This window comes from Salvia splendens, chromosome 22, assembly GCF_004379255.2.
Source record: "Salvia splendens isolate huo1 chromosome 22, SspV2, whole genome shotgun sequence".
NCBI lineage: Eukaryota > Viridiplantae > Streptophyta > Magnoliopsida > Lamiales > Lamiaceae > Salvia > Salvia splendens.
Window position 1 is genome coordinate 22,199,504 of NC_056053.1, and position 19,979 is coordinate 22,219,482.

General features: G+C 37.7%; 3 protein-coding genes and 1 long non-coding RNA gene across 8 annotated transcripts; 1 reads left to right on the forward strand and 3 right to left on the reverse strand.

Moving 5' to 3' along the window:
* Positions 1-2,026: 2,026 nt before the first annotated feature.
* Positions 2,027-3,614, forward strand: LOC121787982 (protein JINGUBANG-like). Of its 2 annotated transcripts, none has more exons than XM_042186839.1 (2): positions 2,027-2,989; positions 3,166-3,614. In XM_042186839.1, exons 1-2 carry the CDS (start codon positions 2,297-2,299, stop codon positions 3,556-3,558), a joined length of 1,086 nt encoding a protein of 361 aa, XP_042042773.1. In that variant the 5' UTR covers positions 2,027-2,296; the 3' UTR covers positions 3,559-3,614. The 2 variants fall into 2 exon arrangements, with proteins under 2 accessions (XP_042042773.1, XP_042042772.1); XM_042186838.1 differs by having other exon boundaries at positions 2,033-2,989; positions 3,133-3,614.
* On the reverse strand, positions 3,400-7,343 carry LOC121787983. Of its 3 annotated transcripts, none has more exons than XR_006047548.1 (6): positions 6,647-7,343; positions 6,452-6,540; positions 6,152-6,218; positions 5,999-6,067; positions 5,326-5,412; positions 3,400-3,533 (listed from the first exon to the last, which is right to left on the reverse strand). It is a non-coding gene; the product is annotated as an uncharacterized LOC121787983 (long non-coding RNA). The 3 variants fall into 3 exon arrangements; XR_006047549.1 differs by lacking the exon at positions 3,400-3,533 and having other exon boundaries at positions 4,564-5,412; positions 6,647-6,767; positions 6,881-7,343; XR_006047547.1 differs by lacking the exon at positions 3,400-3,533 and having other exon boundaries at positions 4,564-5,412.
* Positions 7,344-8,243: 900 nt separating this feature from the next.
* On the reverse strand, positions 8,244-13,536 carry LOC121787980 (putative late blight resistance protein homolog R1A-10). Of its 2 annotated transcripts, none has more exons than XM_042186836.1 (3): positions 13,020-13,536; positions 8,614-10,871; positions 8,244-8,512 (listed from the first exon to the last, which is right to left on the reverse strand). In XM_042186836.1, the coding sequence occupies exons 1-2, from the start codon at positions 13,440-13,442 to the stop codon at positions 8,643-8,645; spliced, it is 2,652 nt and encodes an 883-aa protein (XP_042042770.1). In that variant the 5' UTR covers positions 13,443-13,536; the 3' UTR covers positions 8,244-8,512; positions 8,614-8,642. The 2 variants fall into 2 exon arrangements, with proteins under 2 accessions (XP_042042770.1, XP_042042771.1); XM_042186837.1 differs by having other exon boundaries at positions 8,614-11,435; positions 13,020-13,152.
* A 2,788-nt stretch (positions 13,537-16,324) lies between these two features.
* Positions 16,325-17,778, reverse strand: LOC121786928. The gene is made up of 4 exons (XM_042185522.1): positions 17,697-17,778; positions 16,903-17,609; positions 16,636-16,812; positions 16,325-16,477 (listed from the first exon to the last, which is right to left on the reverse strand). Exons 1-4 carry the CDS (start codon positions 17,776-17,778, stop codon positions 16,325-16,327), a joined length of 1,119 nt encoding a protein of 372 aa, XP_042041456.1.
* Between the last annotated feature and the right edge of the window lie 2,201 nt (positions 17,779-19,979).

The following is a 19,979-nucleotide window of genomic DNA, read 5'->3' on the forward strand; positions in this document are numbered from 1 at the left end:
GTTAGCAGACACAAGATTCTTTGGCAGAGTTGGAAGAACAGCAGACAATCCAACCTGTCCCCACAAACACACCGGTAAAGATCAACAAACCTGTTTCCGTTTACAAAGGCGAAAATATCAACACCATCCGAACTCACCACATGGCTGAAATCTCCATTCCCATCACAGCAGCAACTACACTAGAGTTCTTTTAATTTTGGCTCAATAAAATTGTTGATCGAGCTCGTTCGGTGAAACTCATGATATATACATGTCATACTCGACCTGAGACAGCATTTGGTTAACTAGCTCGTGAACAAGTTCGTTGAATAATTCCCAATCTAATAACAAGCTCGTCTACTAACCCTTGATCGATCAATCTGCAATATTTTTTAAAAAACTACTAATCTATGACTCATGTGCTGACTCTCAAGACCAGGACCATCCTATTTTTGTAAATTATGCGTTATTGTTACCCCTTTGATTGAAAGATCCAAACAAAAATGACTGGAAGAGTGAATAGGCATATGCCAAAAATGCTCATCTAACCCCACCATATTCACACATAATGGCAAACCAGAAAATGCACATGATGTGAGATTAAGATATTGATGCAGATTAATGAAGTTTGGTAATTATGGATAATGGAAAGTAGATTCTGGAAATCATAACTATCTTTAGAATAAGATGAAATATTAGGCCTTGAGGTCTACTTTCGGTGAGGATTGTTACTAGGTCAATCCGAATATTAAAAGCCATTCTATAACCTAGCTACAATGCCTTTAATTTTTCACCTAAACCAACTAGCTTTTTTTAGTAAGCTTCCAAATAATTGTGTCTAAATTCAGGATCAATGTATTGTTTAAAGACTATGAATTCGACCCAGAGCAATGGTACTGAAGAGCAAAGTAGTTCAATCAAATTGAAATATAATGACTTGGACATGTACCAAGCTGCTTACTTCAGAGTTAAAAACCTTATGGTAGAATTACAAATATTTACAAGAATTTTACCCTCAATTATTGGTTGATATTGCGAGTATATATATATATATATAATTGTTAGAGTAGATATGTATGGTTCCTTCTGCAACCTACAGGGACTTAAAGAGGGTAATGACTCAGCACTTATATGTGATGGAGACAATAGGATGTGGAACATATAGATACTCAATTGTCAAAATCTAGTCAAAACATTTATGAATATTAACGAAGACTAATATAAAAATGCATGTTATGGATTGGACAGAGCACATATAATTTAAGTGTAGTAGCATTCTTTCTTTCCTATTGGGAATGGTAAAATAGTTATGTTTGGATCTCAAGTCTTAAACCATAGCATGATTTTTCAAGAGCCATATTGATCTATTTGGTCTAACCATTGTGAGTTACTCCTATGACCTTTTGTGATTTTTCTCCTTGCTAGATGCTACAAGTAGAATCTAGATTACAGTTTATAGTATGAAGTAGTTGATTGGTACAATCTTAATTCAACATTATTATTTTATATAGTGTGTAACAGTAATTAGGATTATTAAACACATGTGGTATATATAAAACATAAGTTGCAGCTGAAATAGTGGGGGAGACGGTGAAATATAACAGGATACAGCCAGAGAAGTGGGAACGGCTTTGTCTTCCACAATCGAATATCAAACATGATTTAAAAAATTCTTGCTAAAACCTCTATATTTTGTCTACAAAAGTTAGCATTTTTTAATCTTTGAGGAGCGTCCATATGTCTGTGACTGTCTACATTGTACAAACAGCAGTTATTTAGGAAAGAAGAAAATAAAATCTAAATTTTACAACTCACAATCGTAGTGATTTTTTGAATCCCATCATTTCTACTAATGATCTAATTGTCCACTCAAGTGAGTTGGCATAGCTAATGTATAGAGTCATTATTCATGCAGTTCAAGCAACACATAAAATAAGCTTATTTATGTACTCCATGTTGGAATGACTATAGTAATATTTAGACACGCTATCAACTAAAATAAGTGAATCCTTTGTGCATGATTAGTTAAATACAGTACTACTTAGTACTTCTCATTATGATACTGCATAGAAAGTGCATGAACCCAACCATACTTTCAAAACCAAAAAAGAGGCACTCTGTTACTCAATTATGCTCCCACTATATATCTATATGACGTACACACGTAATACTAATCCATAACAATAAAACATAACACTAGAAAACAAAGTTCGGCCATTCTAAATTTGCACCTCCAAAACAGCTCACTCACTCATACTTCTCTACTCCTCTCTCTCTCTCTCTCTCTCTCTCTCTCTCTCAATGTAATCAAATCACAATGTGGCCAAGTGATCACCAAACTTGCACCTCAAGCATCGATGGCCCTTCACCACCATCTACCCCGCCGCTCCGCCACCAGTGCGTAGCAACGCTCAAGGGCCACACCTCCTACATATCAGCCCTTGCCGTCGCTGGGGGACACCTATTCACGGGCTCCTCCTCCGGCCAAATCCACCGCACCAGCCTAAACTCCCTCTCACACCACCAAACCCTGCCAGACGAGGCCATGACCTCCGCAGGAGACGGGGCCGTGAAGGCCCTCGTAGCCTCCTCCGACAAGCTCATCACCGCCCACCAAGACCACAAAATCCGAGTGTGGAGAGTCGACAACACCACCGGCAACCGGAGAATCACGCAGCTTGCCACGCTCCCGACCCTGAGCGATAGAGCGATCACGCTCCTGCTCCCCCGGAACCATGTCCGGGTAAGGAGGCACAAGACGTCGACGTGGGTCCACCACATCGACGCTGTGTCTGCGCTAGCTCTCTCGAGGGACGAGAGGCTTCTCTACTCGGTCTCGTGGGACCGGACTCTGAAGATATGGAGGACCGCTGACTTCAAATGCCTCGAGTCCGTGGCGGACGCGCACGACGACGCTGTCAACGCCATCGCCCTCTCAGGCGACGGCGCCATCTACACGGGATCCTCCGACGGGAAGATCAAGGTGTGGAGGAAGAGACAAGGGGAGAAGGTGATAGAAATCCATGGGTTCCATCCTAAAACCAATTGGTGATAGGAGGAGTGGCCCATGAGACTTATATAGTGATTTTAGTTCTCTTTGTACACTAATGTGGGATAATTGTATTATATTTTTTAAGTTTCAATTGTCAACAGAAGGGTTACTCACTGGATGCTACATTGATGAAGCATAAAGCCGGGATCAATGCGTTATCGATGAGTGCGGACGGGGTGGTTTTGTACTCTGGTGCCTCGGACGCATTGATATGCTCGTGGAAGAGCGACGGCAGCGGTGGAATGGCAGCGGTGGCGGCGCTGAGGGGGCATGGGAAGGCCGTGCTGTGCTTGGCTGCGGCTGCGGATCATGTGGTTTGCAGTGGCTCGGCTGATCAGACGGTGAGGGTCTGGAGAGGGAATGGGAAATCGTCATATGAGTGTTTAGCGATTCTTGAAGGGCATCGAGGGCCTATCAAATGCATCACGGTGCATACTTGTTCTCATCCATCATCAAACACCTGCCTTCTCTACAGTGCTGCTCTTGATTGTGATATTAAAGTCTGGAAATTATGCTTCTCTATATAAGATACTATTAATTTAATAATAATAATAATAATAATAAAGCTATATTTTTTAATTAATATATGCAAATTTAATAATCCTGGTCATAATTCTAAGTTAAAAGAAAACATAGTGAGAATAAGAAAGTACTAACATGAATCAGGTTGAGAAGTTACACATGATTAGGCTTAGTATAGGTTTGGAATGTTAGAATATTTTCATGTTGAGAAGATACATATTTGACTAGTCATCTAGAAGAACGTGCATATCTGTTATCACATTTCAATCTTCTTAAATCGGACTCAAATATGGTAAAGCAAGGTGGCCAACCACCAGGGCTTTTCACCAAACTGGGGTTAACATAAATAATAGGTATATGACTCCACTAATCATAAAATATCATTCAAAACTCTTAAAGTTATACTATATTTTAGTTTGTTGAAGGCCTTTTGACTATCTTTACCAGAGCAAGTAGATCCCTTTTTACAGAGTGTAAAGGTATGATTTGGCATGCCCAAAAAAGTATAGTGCAACAATAAGAGAGGGCATATGCAGAACCAAGTTGTACCTTTAGTGAATGATAAATTAATCTCATTTTTAGATGAGAGGCATAATAAGGTTAATACATATTATATATGCTCAATTACTTTGATCATGCCATTGCCGTTCAAACTTTAGCATGTCAGAGGCAGAGGTATACATATAGTGCTGCTCATGTGCCAAAATCTGAGCTGTAAGCTTAAAATAATGGAATGGATTTACTGTGAGTGAATCTCATGAGGTGTCTTGTAACTTAACATAAGTTTTGGCTCCTGTAAGTTAAGTTTTAATGCATTTCATTAAAATGTCTTGTATTCCTTACTTCAATCATCAAGGATTCATTATTATATTTGCTTAGATGTGTTAAATTATCTACAAAGATATAGTATTATGTCTAGAATGTGTTACACTTTTGGGGGGTCTTAGCTCACTGGGTGAAAGGCGATGGAAGGTAAAAAGTAAACACGGCCCCCCTTGTATATTTTAAGTAGTTGCCAACATGCAATTGAGTAGTTTGTAGTTTTACCTAATACACTACTGGAAAGAAACTAGTCTCTAAAATCTACACTCCAACACCCACCTTTTCAACGTCCAAGTATTTTACTTACTGTTCAATGGAAACTATTAAAAGAAGAGGAACAGGAGGAAAAGCACTAGAGTAGCTAGCTTAATAAAAATATTAGAATGAATCCAAAATGGGATATAATACTAACTGATCTAGATCATGATCAAAGATTATATAAGCCGTGTTACACTAACAACACGTTGTGATCCAGTTGCAGATATAGGTATAGGTATAGTTTCGGCCTTTCGGGTAGGCTTCAGTCTGCCTCTAACATTATAACCCATCTCACACCGTCCCACCCAAGTCATTGCCAAGCCTAAATGGAATCAGATAATACATCTCAAAAACAGATTTGGGTTCAACCTGAAGCAAGTAAGCAACATTTCTCGTGATGTTGCAGGCATTGATGCAGAAGGGGATGCAAGTGAAATGCCAAAGAAGCTTCTCTTATGTGACTGGTATTAGAAAAACAAAAGTAAATAATTGTGCACAAGACTCAAGAGTATATATTGGCGAGGTGAAAAAAGGGAGAAGAATATATCCTAGATATGATGTACAACACTGTGTTTCTGAGTTGAAATCGAGAGGAATCTTGTTCACAATAGGTATCGGTTAAGTAAAACAGATAGCTAAGTAAACCTTACTGGTTCAATATCAACATCATAGTGGGAGCTTTGAACGAATACCTGGTGTCTGAGGATATTTTCTGGGGGTCGAACCATCTTTCAGGCATATAATGGCGGTCCTCGATCCAAATTTGCTATGAGATTCTACTGAATTGGCACAAGATTTTGTTAGTAGTTTAAACAAACTCAGCTTGACTTTTTTTATTTAACATTTGATGGCTCATATTGACATGGAAAACGGCTCAAGCTTAAGGCAATTGTATTAGGAATCTAATCAAATGAAGAACAACTATAGTGAAGATACTTAAACAACATCCAAGATTCCCAAAGGCCATAGTAAGGATACATTAGGAATATATGGAAAGATAACGAATTAACACGAAAATCTCAGGAAACTCTAAGCTATACTATGTGGATGAGAAAGTAAAAAGTGAAAGTGAAAATGAGAGATGCATATATACCAAAACACGTTTGCAAGAGAGAAGCACCCATCAAATGATTAGAGCTCTTTCAGCTTTTGCAACTATCTCCGGGAATGGTTGTTTGCAACAGGATACAAGAGTTAGATGCAATTACCTCTACAAACCATGTAATGTACGCACACTTCTAAAATCAATTAAGGATCTAATTGTGAAACCATATGAGGACAAACTAAATGGAATGATCTCATAATTTTGTATAAATGATAGGTAATAACAGAAAGGCCTTAAACCCTCCATTTGAATTAGCATACCTGTGGATCATGACCCTTTGCTGCCACAAACAAACCACCAACATGGACCACCAGAAGACAGTAATTCAGCTTCACGTCAGCAGAAAGAAAACGCTTAGACACAGATAGATGGCCCAAACCAAATAATAAGGAAAATAAGTTGCCAAATTTTACCCAGTACTCTCATTTCTGCAACTGCATTGTCAAAGTTTTCTCTATAGTCAAGGTTTTGTCCTACAATCTGTCCTATACAGAGATCAGATTATATATGAGCATACACCCTAATCGAATGACCAAAAAACATATCTGTTTTGATACTGCATTAATTCTGGTACTAATTAGTAAGCAATACCATAGAAACAGCTAGAAATGTAGACTTCATTAACCAAACACATTCCACTTTGACATAAAACTCAATCTACTCATTCTTAAAACTCACACTATTAAACAACAGAAACAAAGCTAGAGTCATACCTCGGCTCAATCGCGTACAATTTGAACATTCTGCAGGCCGATGAGGCCAACGACATGCTCCAAGAAGATGCAACGCTTATTCAAGGAATCTAACACAGTAACCGTCCAACATAAGCAACACAAAATCAGCCATAAGAAGAAAAATATGGAACAAATTTTTTTCGCTGAGAATCAATACAAATTAATTTTCATCACCTCATTTCCCTCTTTCACCGCCGTCAAATTCATTTTCTGCAAATCCAAAAGCTCGAATTCCAATCCACACCATGTGAATAACAATGAGGATCAAAATACACGGTGAAACCTATAATGAAACCTACAATGAGGCATTAACCTTCACTCTTTCGGCAAAATAATGAATTTCTAGTTTTATTTCCTCCGCGAAATTCCCACTGCTTCCAGATTTTGAGAGATGGGACTGCATCGCACCTTTAAATTTGTCTATTGTCGCTCTGATTTCTTTGTTCCAACTTCTCCTGCTTCCCCACAGCATTCTGTTCGCCATTTCTTCGAACCTCTCAATTTCCTACACTGCCATTCCTACGATTTCTCGAGAAATATTAGAAGATTCTAGACGAGACCTGATCTTGCGCCTGACAGCAGCCAAGTAAGCCAAATTCGTCATTTCCTACTCTCTCTAGAATAAATTGCAGCGGAGGAATTTGAACAGTTCCTGAAACATGGTCTATTCATACGAGACAGAGGGAGTATATATACTCTTCTGTTAGTAAAAATGATAGTAAAGATGACGATGATAGTCAGGGTGATTTGTTTAAAAAAAGTTTTTTACTCTCTATGTCCATACTCTAAGTGAATCAAACATTTCTAAAAATAGAAACATCATTCTCTTTATTTTTTTCTCTAGTTTACTTTATTCTCTCCACTTAATTCACAAAATAACACTACATAAAATCTAATGTTGGAATAGAAATGTTCCACTTAAAGTGAGACGGAGGGAGTACTAGTTTATTATTTTTCTAAGTTTTTGTTCCTATCGGTGAACATCTATATTTAGTTAATCAAAGTTGTTGAACTATTTATTTATTCAAATCATATTATTTCTTCCTAATCGATCCTTAGTAGCACATTTTTCTTTATTTGTATATCTTAATCTTCAAAATTGTTAGAACTATTTATTTATTCAAATTATATGATTTCTTCCTAATTGATCCTTAGTAGCACATTTTTCTTTATTTGTATATATTAATCTTCAAAATTATTAGAACTACTTATTTATTCAAATTATATGATTTCTTCCTAATTAATCCTTAGTAGCACATTTTTCTTTATTTGTATATATTAACCTTCAAAATTATTAGAACTACTTATTTATTCAAATTATATGATTTCTTCCTAATTGATCCTTAGTAGCATATTTTTCTTTATTTGTATATCTTAATCTAACCAGCTCGTACTCTTTGGCCTTAAAAATCTACTTACCTTAAAATTTATCATCATTATTTGAAAAATATTATGTCCCACACATAGCACTGGCTATAATACTAGTTTCATCAAAATTTTAATGGCATGAGACAATTACGAAAGGTACAAAAGTTAAAATTTAATTCTCTATTTTAAAAATTAATGAGTATAACCAAAACAATAAAAAAATATTATTTAAATGCAATTTTCCTTTAAATCAAAACTCAAATTTGGATTTTTACTCTACGTGGGCCAAACGAAACGAGTACTTTCTCATACTAACAATCCGGGTGTGGCCTCTCAAAATGGATAACATTGATCACAAACTTTCACTTTCCTGCTATACAAGTTATATAGTAGCATGGCCAAGTTAAGAAAGCATCACATTCCTCAATTTTTATAAATAGCTTACACCAAAAGTTGTTTAATTTATTGGTGTGAGACGAAGCTCACAACATAACTCACATTAAGTTCCGAACTAGAGTTCCAGATCAGACAATATCAAAAGTAGAGAATACAACAAACATTGTAAAAAACAAACATAACCTCAAACCATGTCAAATTGCATCAGTGAACTAACAAACAACACATCGGTCTGCAACCGCCGAAAGAAATTGAGCGTCTCCGTTGAACTTTAATCTGCATAGATTAAACACCCATCAGCAGTAAAACTCAATGTATATACAATACATATACTAACAAGCTCATAAACATCCTGCAACAACAATCACACATAGTACCTAGTAAAGATGGATGGTATTTCTCTTAATCAGTTAGGTCCCCTCCCACATCCAGGGCCGATTTGGAGCTTGAACTGAACCCGCTCTTTGGGTCTCCGCTCTTCCTCCTCCCTTTTTACCTCCTCGATCCTCTTGGCTGATTCAACTGCTGATCTGTGAATGCGCTCAATCTCCATAAACTTCAACTTCTGGCCTAACTCAACTGGAATATGTTCTAGTTTGTCACAGTTCTTAAGGACAACAGAGCTAAGACGAGGAAAACTGTCAGTTGAAACCACCCACAAAACTATATCTGCATCTATGATGACCAAGACTAGCAGATTTTCGAAAACGCTAGCAGCAGCATTCCAGGAGGTTCCAGTGAATGCATTCTCTTTCAGCTTCAAGACCTCCAAGCTTTGGATCTCAGCTAATGTGGACATATGCTTCCAATCAAGGAATGTTTTCGACAATGTCAACCTTTTGAGATTTGGAGGGAAGGAACTTGACTGAGGGAGGCGAGGGAGAGGTTCAGAGTCAGTAGGTACATCATTCATCAGCTTCAGCTTTTCAAGAAAACCCAAGTTTTCCATGGACATGTCACTAAAAAGAGTGGCTAGTTTACCACGAATTCCCAATTCAATGAGATTGCAGGCCCTTTCAGAAACCTTTGTTGTGTAAGATTCGGGTGCCAATCTGCTGAGTGTTTGGAGGTTTTCGCCACCTTCACCATTCCATTTTGGGTCCAAGACTATGGCTGCTTTCAACTTGAGATGCCTCAGACGATACATCTTCCATATATTTGCCTTCATGGTAATGGAACGGGACTTTGTCTCCACAATAAGAGTTTGTAGGTTCCATAGCTGGGAGAGGGGCTCCGGAAGAATAGAGAATTCCTCAATATATAGAGTGACATACCTCAAATGAATCAATTTGGTCACCTTTGCAGGAAATTGACGGAATCTGATGGATATTGACTCTAAAACTCTGAGCAACTCGAAGGCATCTGGAATTGATGGTAGGTATTTGTCTTCCAAGTTTACAGGCTCCTTGTAGAAACATAAGAAGGAACGAACATGAGGACCTTTTGGTTTTTTAGAGAAGAATGTGGGGAGATCGGAATGGAAACAAAGACGGTGGAACTTCTGGACCTCAGAAACAGGAGGTTCAAATACTCCCTTATTTTTCCTTATCTCTTGGAATAACTTCTGCTCCACAGCTATGTTTTTGCAAAATTCACGAATCATATCATGGACACGACATGTTTTTATTTCACCCATTAGGTTTTTATGATCAAGCATGAGTAAGTTCCTACCGACAAGATCACTTAAATTTTGCTCTGCAGCTTCCTCCAAACTTCCTTGTTTAGGCAGTACGAATCCTTCTGCAATCCACATGCGTGTCAGCATCCAAGCTGGGATCACGTGTTCTTCAGGAAACACAGCCATATAGAGAAAGCATTCTCTTAAGTGATCGGGCAATGTTTTGTAGCTCAACTCAACAGCTTCTGATATGCGCTTCTCCTCGTTATTCTGCGCAAACTTGCTCACATTATCAGACACATCATCCCAAAACTTTTTCAGAAGATGGGATACATGTGTTTTGACAAATAAATCTACAAGAATGCCTCCAACCACCACAACTGTCAAAGGCACTCCATGACACTGGGCAGCTATTTTCATTCCAATGTCTACCAACTCCCTGTACTGGTCAGTGTAGCAACCTTCTTCGTTCCCAAATACCTCCAATTGGAGCAGTTCCCAACTTTCCTCCAGTTTGAAGAAACGCAGATTGTGGGGCTCCGTGAAGTGGCCAACTTTAGCACGTTCACCAACAGTTTTCAGACGACTCGTGATCATGACCTTACTCAATTTATTGCTACTAGGCAGTACAGTTTTTATGACTTGCCAGTCCTCAGGGCTCCACACATCATCCATTACCAACAAGAATTTCTCTTTGGACAGGCACACACGAACTGACTGGGCTAACTCCTCATCACTAAGGCCAGACATGTCGTTGCTAGTGAATTTTCTCAGAATGTTGAGAAACACATCCCGACTGTTGAACCTTTGAGAAACATAAACCCAAATGCGTATTGGGAACTCAAAACAGATCTGTTCATTCTCAAAAATCTTCCACGCCAGAGTTGTCTTCCCCAAGCCAGGCATACCGATGATGGAGATGACATCAAGCTTCTCCTTCTCATCCATGAGATAACCTAATAGCGTTGCTTCCTCGTCTTTGAAACCCACCACTTTTTCTCGTCTGATGGACTGATCCTGAGCAAAAGTTAAATTTTGATACGTTAGACATTAGTGCCATGCTGTATAAAACAAGCGCTGTGAGTCAGAAATTTTCTGAATGAACATCTATTGTTTCTCTAATTGATAAAGGGATATTGACCTCTAATCTCACGAAACTTTTCAAAAATTTATTTTCCCACAAACTTTGAATCCTATAGTATCACGAATTTAAATAGTAGTTGTATTTTTACCACCTTACTACATTAAATGAGATGGATAGACTTCTAAAGACTTTGAAATCACATAACTATTAGTATTTTTAAGTGGTAATCATATTTTATAATAACAAATGAAATGTACTGGATTTTTTCGCTGTTGAAAACATTCGAACAACTATTTAAATTAATGATATTATATGCTAAGTTTAAAATTTGTGGGAGAAAACAATTTTTTGAAAAAAATCCAGAAATTAGATGTCAATATCCCATTAGGCCATCCACAATAGGAATAGCCCAGCAATAGCCCAGCCATAGCCTAGCCACTGCCACATCATCAGCACTAAAAATCCTCCTGCCACATCATAAATAGCCCAGCCATAACCTAGCCACATCATAAATAGCCCAGTCACATCAATAGCCACATCACTAATAACAATTATATAAAAATGAAATAATTAACAATCACACAATATACGGAATTTAATTTACGAGACATATTCGAGAAACATTAATAATACTATCCACATCACTATTAACAAATATATACAAAATGAAATAATTAACAATCACACAATATACGGAATTTAATTTACGAGACATATACGGGAAACATTAATAATACTATCCACATCACTATTAACAAATATATACAAAATGAAATAATTAACAATCACACAATATACGGAATTAAATTTACGCCACAAAAACGAGAAAATTCACAAATATTAATAAAATTTAAAAAGTACATTAATTAAAAAAAATTACATAATTAATAAGTTTGTCCCACATCGAAAGTGGAACATAAAACATTCAATGATGTCTCTATAAAAGAGAAACAACTAAGGATGAGTTTGTCCCACATTGAAAGTGGAACATAAAACATTCAAGGATGTCTCTATAAAAGAGAAACAACCAAGAATGAGTTTGTCCCACATCGAAAGTGGAATATAAAACATTCACGGATGTCTCTATAAAAGAGAAACAACCAAGAATGAGTTTGTCCCACATCGAAAGTGGAACATAAAACATTCAAGGATGTCTCTATAAAAGAGAAACAACCAAGAATGAGTTTGTCCCACATCGAAAGTGGAACATAAAACATTCAAGGATGTCTCTATAAAAGAGAAACAACCAAGAATGAGTTTGTCCCACATCGAAAGTGGAACATAAAACATTCACGGATGTCTCTATAAAAGAGAAACAACCAAGAATGAGTTTGTCCCACATCGAAAGTGGAACATAAAACATTCAAGGATGTCTCTATAAAAGAGAAACAACCAAGAATGAGTTTGTCCCACATCGAAAGTGGAACATAAAACATTCAAGGATGTCTCTATATAAGAGAAACAACCAAGAACGAGTTTGTCCCACATCGAAAGTGGAACATAAAACATTCACGGATGTCTCTATAAAAGAGAAACAACCAAGAATGAGTTTTACAAAAAAAAACATTAAATAAAAAAAAATTAAAAAATCCGCTGGGCGATGCGCTCGGCGATCCGGAGCGCTGCAATAGCGCCGAGCGGATCGCCCAGCGCACCGCCTAGCGGATCGCCTAGCACACCGCCTAGCGCCACGGAACCGCCGAGCGCTAGGCGGTTTTTAATTCCGGAAATGGCTGGGAGGTTGCAATAGATCGCCTAGCGCACCGCCTAGCGCCGGCGCACCATTGTGGATGCTCTTATAAATTAAGAGACCAGACCAATCCGCAATAAATACCACATTTTTCAATAAACTTTTTATCCAAAACAACAAAATTATTGTTGGTCAATACACTAAAAAATGTGTATGGTCGTCGTTTTGTGTATAAGATACAGGAAAAGCGTTTAGCTGCAACAAAATTATTAAAAATAAAATAATTGGGGAAAAGTTTTTCCTGCAACAATCGGATCATCGACGATCCAATCACACACACACAGATCTAATCTAAGCAAGTAATAATAGACTATATTAAGTGTGAATTTACCTTTTTATGCCTGGATTGGTGTTGATCGGGGGCGGGGGGAGGGGCGGAGGCGAGGGCGGCGAAATTGTCTCTGATGAGGTTGAGCACGGGCTGCACTCTGTCGTCTCTGAGGGATTTAACCTCTTTGGCCAAGCTGAATTTCTTCGTGGTGAAGCGGCTGACGGTGGACTTTCCCTTGGCGGCAGTGAGCCACTTGTCGATTGTGTCTTCGACCTCGTAAACGACGTCGCGGATCTGCTGCTCGATCTCCTTGAACATTTTCTCCTCCCGTCGGTCGGCGGCGTCGCGGAGGAATTCCTTCATGAGGTTGAGTTCGCGGTTGAGCAGATCGAAATCGGCTTGGGAGCCGGAGAGCAGATCGTTGTACCATTTAAGCGTATCGCGCAATTCTCCAAGCAGGAATGTGAGTGCAGTTTCTGCCATGTAATCTCTCTAGAGATCGAGAGTGTTTGTAGAAGAAGAGAGAGGTTAGACTTTAGAGTTTAGAGTGTTGAGTACTCGTGAGAATAATTGGACTTCATCTGGTATTATTATTGTTATATACTCGCAGGCTCAATCCATTTGTTTTCCGTATCTCTTGCTTTACTTTATCTTATACTCCACGATAGCGGACGTTCCAGCAGACGAGTGATCGTCTAGCGGCTCGTCTGTCGCGAACATCCGCTATTGCAACCGTCTAGTGGATGGTGGACGTCCGGAGCGGACGAGAGGTCGTCCGTCGTATTTGGCGGGCGTCCGTCCCCTTGTCTGTCCTATCGTCGGCTATTGTGGTCAGGCGACAGACAAGAGTACGAACGTCCCGATTTTTTTAATTTTTTTATCTTTTTTATTTATACTCAATATTTACAACTCATTGCACTTCATTTTTTTTATATTTGATAAACACCAACAATTAGAATGAATTAATCGTAGTTTTCAATTTGTTTTATTGGCTAGGACGTCGACTAGTCCTAGTATTAGGCTATTATTGTGCAGTGGAATGTCCTTATGACGTGGCAGTGCAGTGAGATGCCCTTATGATGTGGCAGGAGGTGTTTTTGGGATGTCCGTGTGCTAGGCTATTGAGACATCCTCCCTATTGTGGATGCTCTTAACTCACAAAACAACACTATATAAAATTACATATCGAAAAGCAAATGTTTCTTATTTATTGTGAGAGAGGGAGTATGTATAGACCGTTAAATTATACTCCATTCGTTTAGGCTAATATGACATATTTCTTAGTCGACACGAGATTTTAGAAACTGTTGGTTGTGTTTAATCGGAGAGAAAAGTGATTTTAAGTATTAAAATTGAGAGATAGATATTTGAATATTTAATTTAATTTGTGAGAGAAAAAGTGATTGAGTATTAGTTAGAGATCCAAAAATAGGAACGAAGGGAATAGTATTACTTCCTCCGTCCCAGTTTTAGAGTGACATTTTGCCAAAAAAGTCCGTCCCAGTTTTAGAGTTACATTTAGAATTTTCCATTTTTGGACATAGAATTTTACCCCATTATTCAACAAAATTACACTTAAATGTCATTATAAACACAAAAATAAACCAAAAAAAAAACAAAAACATAACCCACCCCCAACCCCCCTCATTTGACTTTCATCTCTCTCTCCACCATTTCCCTTCTCACCCATTCCCAATTGTAGGAACCCTAATCGGCTCCTACTCTAATCGCCGATCTAAATTGTTGGAACCCTAATCGGCTCCTACTATTATCACTCCACCATTCTCGTCTCTCTCTATTCGCTTCTCATGGCGGAAGGTTGGGATCCACTGTCGGAGTGTGAATCGGTGCCATCTTTCGATGCACCTCCCGAAACCCTAATCATCCCTGATACACCACCGGAAGTGATTGCACGGTGGGAAATCGACCGTGTGGTCGATTGTTACCACCGATCTGGACATTGGAGATGGTTTGCGGGCGTTGATGGGTCTGAGGTCGTCCATGAATCTGAGCTTCCCCCACCGGCTTGCTTCTTCGACGGATCTGAAACCCAGCCACCGTCTGAGGGCTTTGACGGGTCTGAACGCCACCCGCCGGCTGAGGGCTTTGACGGGTCTGAACCATCCATCCCCTGTGACGAATCTGGACCTCAACCAGCTTCCTCATCAAAGGTGGAGTACACCGAGAATGAGAAAGCTATGTTGCTGATCTTGTTGCCTGGCATGAAAGATCTCATCTAAACTGTGGGTATTTTCTCAATTCTGAGCCACCTCTTTGCTTGGTTTGGAGGTTGTTTCAGTTGAATTGATCTTGTTTGTTGTCATATGATGAAGTTTTTGTGATGAATAACATCTGATTATCTGTGTATTGACTGGATTGGTTGGTTTTTGTGAACTTAGCCACCCCTTTGATGGTTTGGAGGCTTTGATTTGCAAATTTGTACCTCTGTGATGATGTATTTTCTGAGAGTTCTACATGCTTAGTAACATCATTCTGTATTGGTTGGTTTTTTGTGAACATGGGCACCCATTTGATGGTTTGGAGGCTGTGATTTGCTATTTTGCTGCATATGGTTGGTTTGTTGGCTCTGACCTACAATGTTGTTTCTCTGTGGTGAAGTTTTTGTGAGTGCTCTATATTGGTTGTGTTTTTGTGAACCTAGCCACCCCTTTGATGGTTTGGAGGCTTTGATTTGCAAATTTGTACCTCTGTGATGATGTATTTTCTGAGAGTTCTACATCCTTAGTAACATCATTCTGTATTGGTTGGTTTTTTGTGAACATGGGCACCCATTTGATGGTTTGGAGGCTGTGATTTGCTATTTTGCTGTATATGGTTGGTTTGTTGGCTCTAACCTGCAATGTTGCTTCTCTGTGATGAAGTTTTTGTGAGTGCTCTGTATTGGTTGTGTTTTTGTGAACCTAGCCACCCCTTTGATGGTTTGGAGGCTTTGATTTGCAAAATTGCAGCCTTTGATTGGTTTGTTGGGTCTGAATTGCAATGTTGCTCCTCTGTGATGATTTTTTTTCTGAGAGTTATGCATGCTCAGCTATGATGCCTCTGTATTGGTTGTGTTTTTGTGAACCTAGCCACCCCTTTGATGGTTTGGAGGCTCTGACTTGCAAAATTACACTTGGAATTCATACAAAATGTAGGCTATAGATTTACAAGCAGTTCTAGTTACCATACCACAGAAATCAGCCTATTAATCCTAACCCAAAATGTAGGCTATAACCAAAAAAACAAGTTTACATCCTAAACATCAAACTACTTTGATGCTTATACTGTAAACCCTAAGATCCAAGTGGCCTATTTAGAGCTGTAAAACATTCATTAGATGTCCTATGTCATATGAGGCACCCACATCATTCTGAGGTAGTAGTAGATACTCCAAGCTCTCTTTGACCAGATTCTCCCCAACTTCTAGGGATGTAGGAAGCCCCACTGTCCTTCTCAGTCTTTCCTTGTTCAAGTGGGGTATTTTGTAGTTGTTGCCCCCATGCACTTCTAGGATCTTGCTGAGGCAGCTTTGCAATGTTAAAAAAACATTGTTCAGAGTTTGTGGTGTGAGTTCCTCAAAAGAACTTCAGACATTACCCAGTAATTCATCTATGTTGGTTGCTACTTTATCATCTTGTAGTGATTGAATGGCCCTAAAAAAACCAAGGTCCAATACATTGGTGTCTGGGGAGTTGGCTGGTTGGCTAATTAGATGGAACTTAAATCCATCTGAACTTGCAAGCTCATCAAATTGTGAGTCAAAAGATCTTAGGTGAGGTTTGGCATTATCTTGTTGGATATATATATTCTTGCTTGCATTGGCTGGCCACTTTGCCTTGATTGCTGGAATAATCTGTGCATTATGAATGAATCAATGAAAATATGCTAAATGATGACATTATCAATGTCTGATAGGAAGGTGAGGGGATAAAAATATTCATACCTGATTCAAGAGACATTCTCTCATTGCTTCCTTGTTAACTGATGGTATAGGTTTAGTCTCTAATGTCCCTCTTGGCCTATTCTTGGACTTCCTTTTGGTTGGAACTTGTTCTGTGAATGAGAATATTCCTATTTTACCATCAAAGATGGTCTGACCATCTGTGCCAAACTGTGGCCTACTTACAGCACACATGAACATCACCTTTGTGATGAATCTTTTTGACTTGCAAGCCCTGTAAGGCTCATCCTCATCCGGCAACAGGTAGTATCTGTCTGAAGCTTTTGTCATGTAAAACCATTTCTCATCAATATGAATTGTGTTGTGCATAGCATGATAAAGAAGCTTCCCTCCATACAAAGCTGGCTGAATATGAGTAAGACACCATCTCATTCTACTAATCTTGTTTGCTTCAGTAAGTGCTGGTTTTATGGCATTTGTATGTGGCCTTATCAGGTGACTCTTTGCCCATCTACCAACTGTGGTCTTGCTAACTCCCATTTTATATGCAAGCTTTCTATAGCAAGACCTCTCAAGAAAAGACAATTGTTTGAATTTTTCATCATCAAAATGTACTTTACCTGATTTCTTAGTATATCCTGATGCTCTACCCCTCATGATAACAGGTTCTCCATCTGAAATTTGCTGTTTGGCTATTCCCCATAAGCGGCTCACTGTACTTCTGTGCACTTTGAATCTATTGGCTGCCTCTTGAAATGAACCATGTGGCAGTGCTCCAGCTTGGCATTGCTGTTATAGGAACTGTACAATATGGTTCTTCATTTGGCTGCTCAAACTCAGGCCTTGTCTCTGCCCTTGCTCCAGTTCTGCATCCTGAACATGCTCCTGCTCCATCTGTTGCTCCATATCTTGATCCATTTTCATTCCCCTATGATGAAAATGCTCTGAGGGGAATTTACATATAAATACCTTTTGGTTGGTGTGTAGGTAGGTGAAATTGGCAATTGTTGGAGTAAATGTGGAGTGAATGTATTTATAGATGTAGATTACCTTTATTTTGATTTTGGATTTTTCCCTCCATGAGATTGTAATGCATTTTTCCCTCCTTAATTTGGAGGTTGAGTAAATGAAAATGGAATGAGTTCCCTCTTTAAATTTGTGTTGATGTGATGGCCGAAAATTAGGGGATAGCAAAGTGTTCAAATTTTAGTTTCAATTTTAATTTTGTCATAGCTTAATTTTATGTAAAGGAAATAGAGTTACCAAAGTGTAAAATTAAAAACAATAAGACTAACTTATTTAAACAACCAAAAGTAAATAAAGTAAAAAAGAAACAATTTTAAACTAAAAAAAGTCAACCCATCTCACTTTACACCTACTCACTTCATTTATTACACACTCTACCTTCTCACTTCATTAATTACACACTCCACCAATTTCTTAAAACCCGTGTCATAACTAATTGTCACTCCAAATGTGGGACGGGGGAGTACTTTAGAAAACATGGCTAGTTGGTGGATAGTTTAATAATTAAATGAAGTAGTTACGAAGTGTAATGGATTTATACGAATATGAATTCAGCAAACTGAATATCAATAATATTTTTAGGTTGGAATAAATCGTTGATGACATACTATATTACTATTTCCTCTGATCTAAGCAATCTATCCAAATTTTTGGGTTGGAATAAATCGTTGATGACATACTATATTACTATTTCCTCTGATCTAAGCAATCTATCCACTATATCCTTGAATAACATGAGATTTTATATAATTTTATTTAGTATTATATAATTTTATTTTGTATGTTGGAGAGAGAATAAAACAAAATAAAAAGAGAAATAAAAGAATTTTTGTAATAAAGGATGGAGTATTTTGAATGGACAAACCAAAAAATTAACGCGTGATTCAAATATTATTAATTATTATCGATATTTGAAATAGATTAGAGCGAACAATACAGTAGACCACTCTATTATTGGAGAACACGGAGCTGTCAAAAAGTCAGTACTGTCGGCGATTATGGGAAAAAGTGGTGGAACTTTTTTATTATTCACCCTTGTATCAAAAACTCCAATTTATCTTTGTTTATTTTTCAAAAAGATCGCCTATATTGAAAGTTTGAAACTGACCAAAAAGTATAATGAATTAATTTTCTTTTAATTCATTTTTAATTAAAAAAACCAATTGTTATTTAAAAATTGATTTTTAAATTAAAACAAAAAAATTATAATTTAACAACAATCCATACTAAAAGACGATCCGTGAATTAGTGAAAGACTATATTTTGTACTCCCTCCATTCCATAGTAGTGGGGGCATTTCTTTTCGGCACAGAGATTAAGAAAATAGAGAGATGAAGAGAGAATAAAGTAAGAGAGAGTAAAGTAAGTGAGAAGAAATGTGTTAACTTTTACTAAAAAGGGAAATGACTCCACTACTATGGAATGTACCAAAATAGCAAAATGACTCCACTACTATGGAACGGAGGGAGTAGAATATAATCCTTCACACTAGATGAACAAGTTTTGCATTGCTTGAGTAAACCTATTATAGATAGGTTTTCAACATCAACTTTAATTGTGACTTAGATGTGAGATAAATGGTTATTTTATATAGGTTTTCAACTCTAAGTTTCTTTGTAATTTTGATGTGAACAATTAGTTTTACGCTTAAAAGAGTATTTTTTATGCTTTATGTATAAATTTGTTTGATTTCAATACAAAATCAATGTTTAGTTCTGTTGGTAAATGTGTCTTGAAAAATCATAGAGGTTGTGGTTCATACCCCAAACTTAATATTTTATTTTTAATTTTGACTTGTACTATTATATTTTTCTCATTTTATTCAATTCTTGTTTTTACACTTTTTTTCCCTATAAGCATGTTTATATTTTTATGATAATGTAACTTTAATTTAAATAATGTAAGCGTTTTTTTCAATAAATGCAAGTGTTTTTTTAAAAATTTGTTGCGTTTTATATACTCCATCCGTCCACGAAAAATAGACCACATTGTGAATGACACGGGTTTTAATGTGGAACTGATAAAGTAAGAAGGAAGGAAGGAAAAAGTAAGAGAGTAGTAGTAGTATTAGTGAAATGTGAGGTCCATATTAT

Excerpts from the sequence above, each read along its gene's own strand:
- LOC121787980 (XM_042186836.1), bottom strand. The coding sequence starts at position 13,442 with ATGGCAGAAACTGCACTCACATTCCTGCTTGGAGAATTGCGCGATACG. Across the intron at positions 10,872-13,019 it reads ACCAATCCAGGCATAAAAAG|GATCAGTCCATCAGACGAGA; the intron begins GTAAATTCACAC and ends ACTTTTGCTCAG.
- LOC121786928 (XM_042185522.1), bottom strand. The coding sequence starts at position 17,778 with ATGGATCAAGATATGGAGCAACAGATGGAGCAGGAGCATGTTCAGGAT. Across the intron at positions 17,610-17,696 it reads AGGGCAGAGACAAGGCCTGA|AGGCAGCCAATAGATTCAAA; the intron begins GTTTGAGCAGCC and ends GTTCATTTCAAG. Across the intron at positions 16,478-16,635 it reads CCAACTCCCCAGACACCAAT|CAAGATCCTAGAAGTGCATG; the intron begins GTATTGGACCTT and ends AAGCTGCCTCAG.
- LOC121787982 (XM_042186838.1), top strand. The coding sequence starts at position 2,297 with ATGTGGCCAAGTGATCACCAAACTTGCACCTCAAGCATCGATGGCCCT. Across the intron at positions 2,990-3,132 it reads GGAAGAGACAAGGGGAGAAG|AAGGGTTACTCACTGGATGC; the intron begins GTGATAGAAATC and ends AATTGTCAACAG.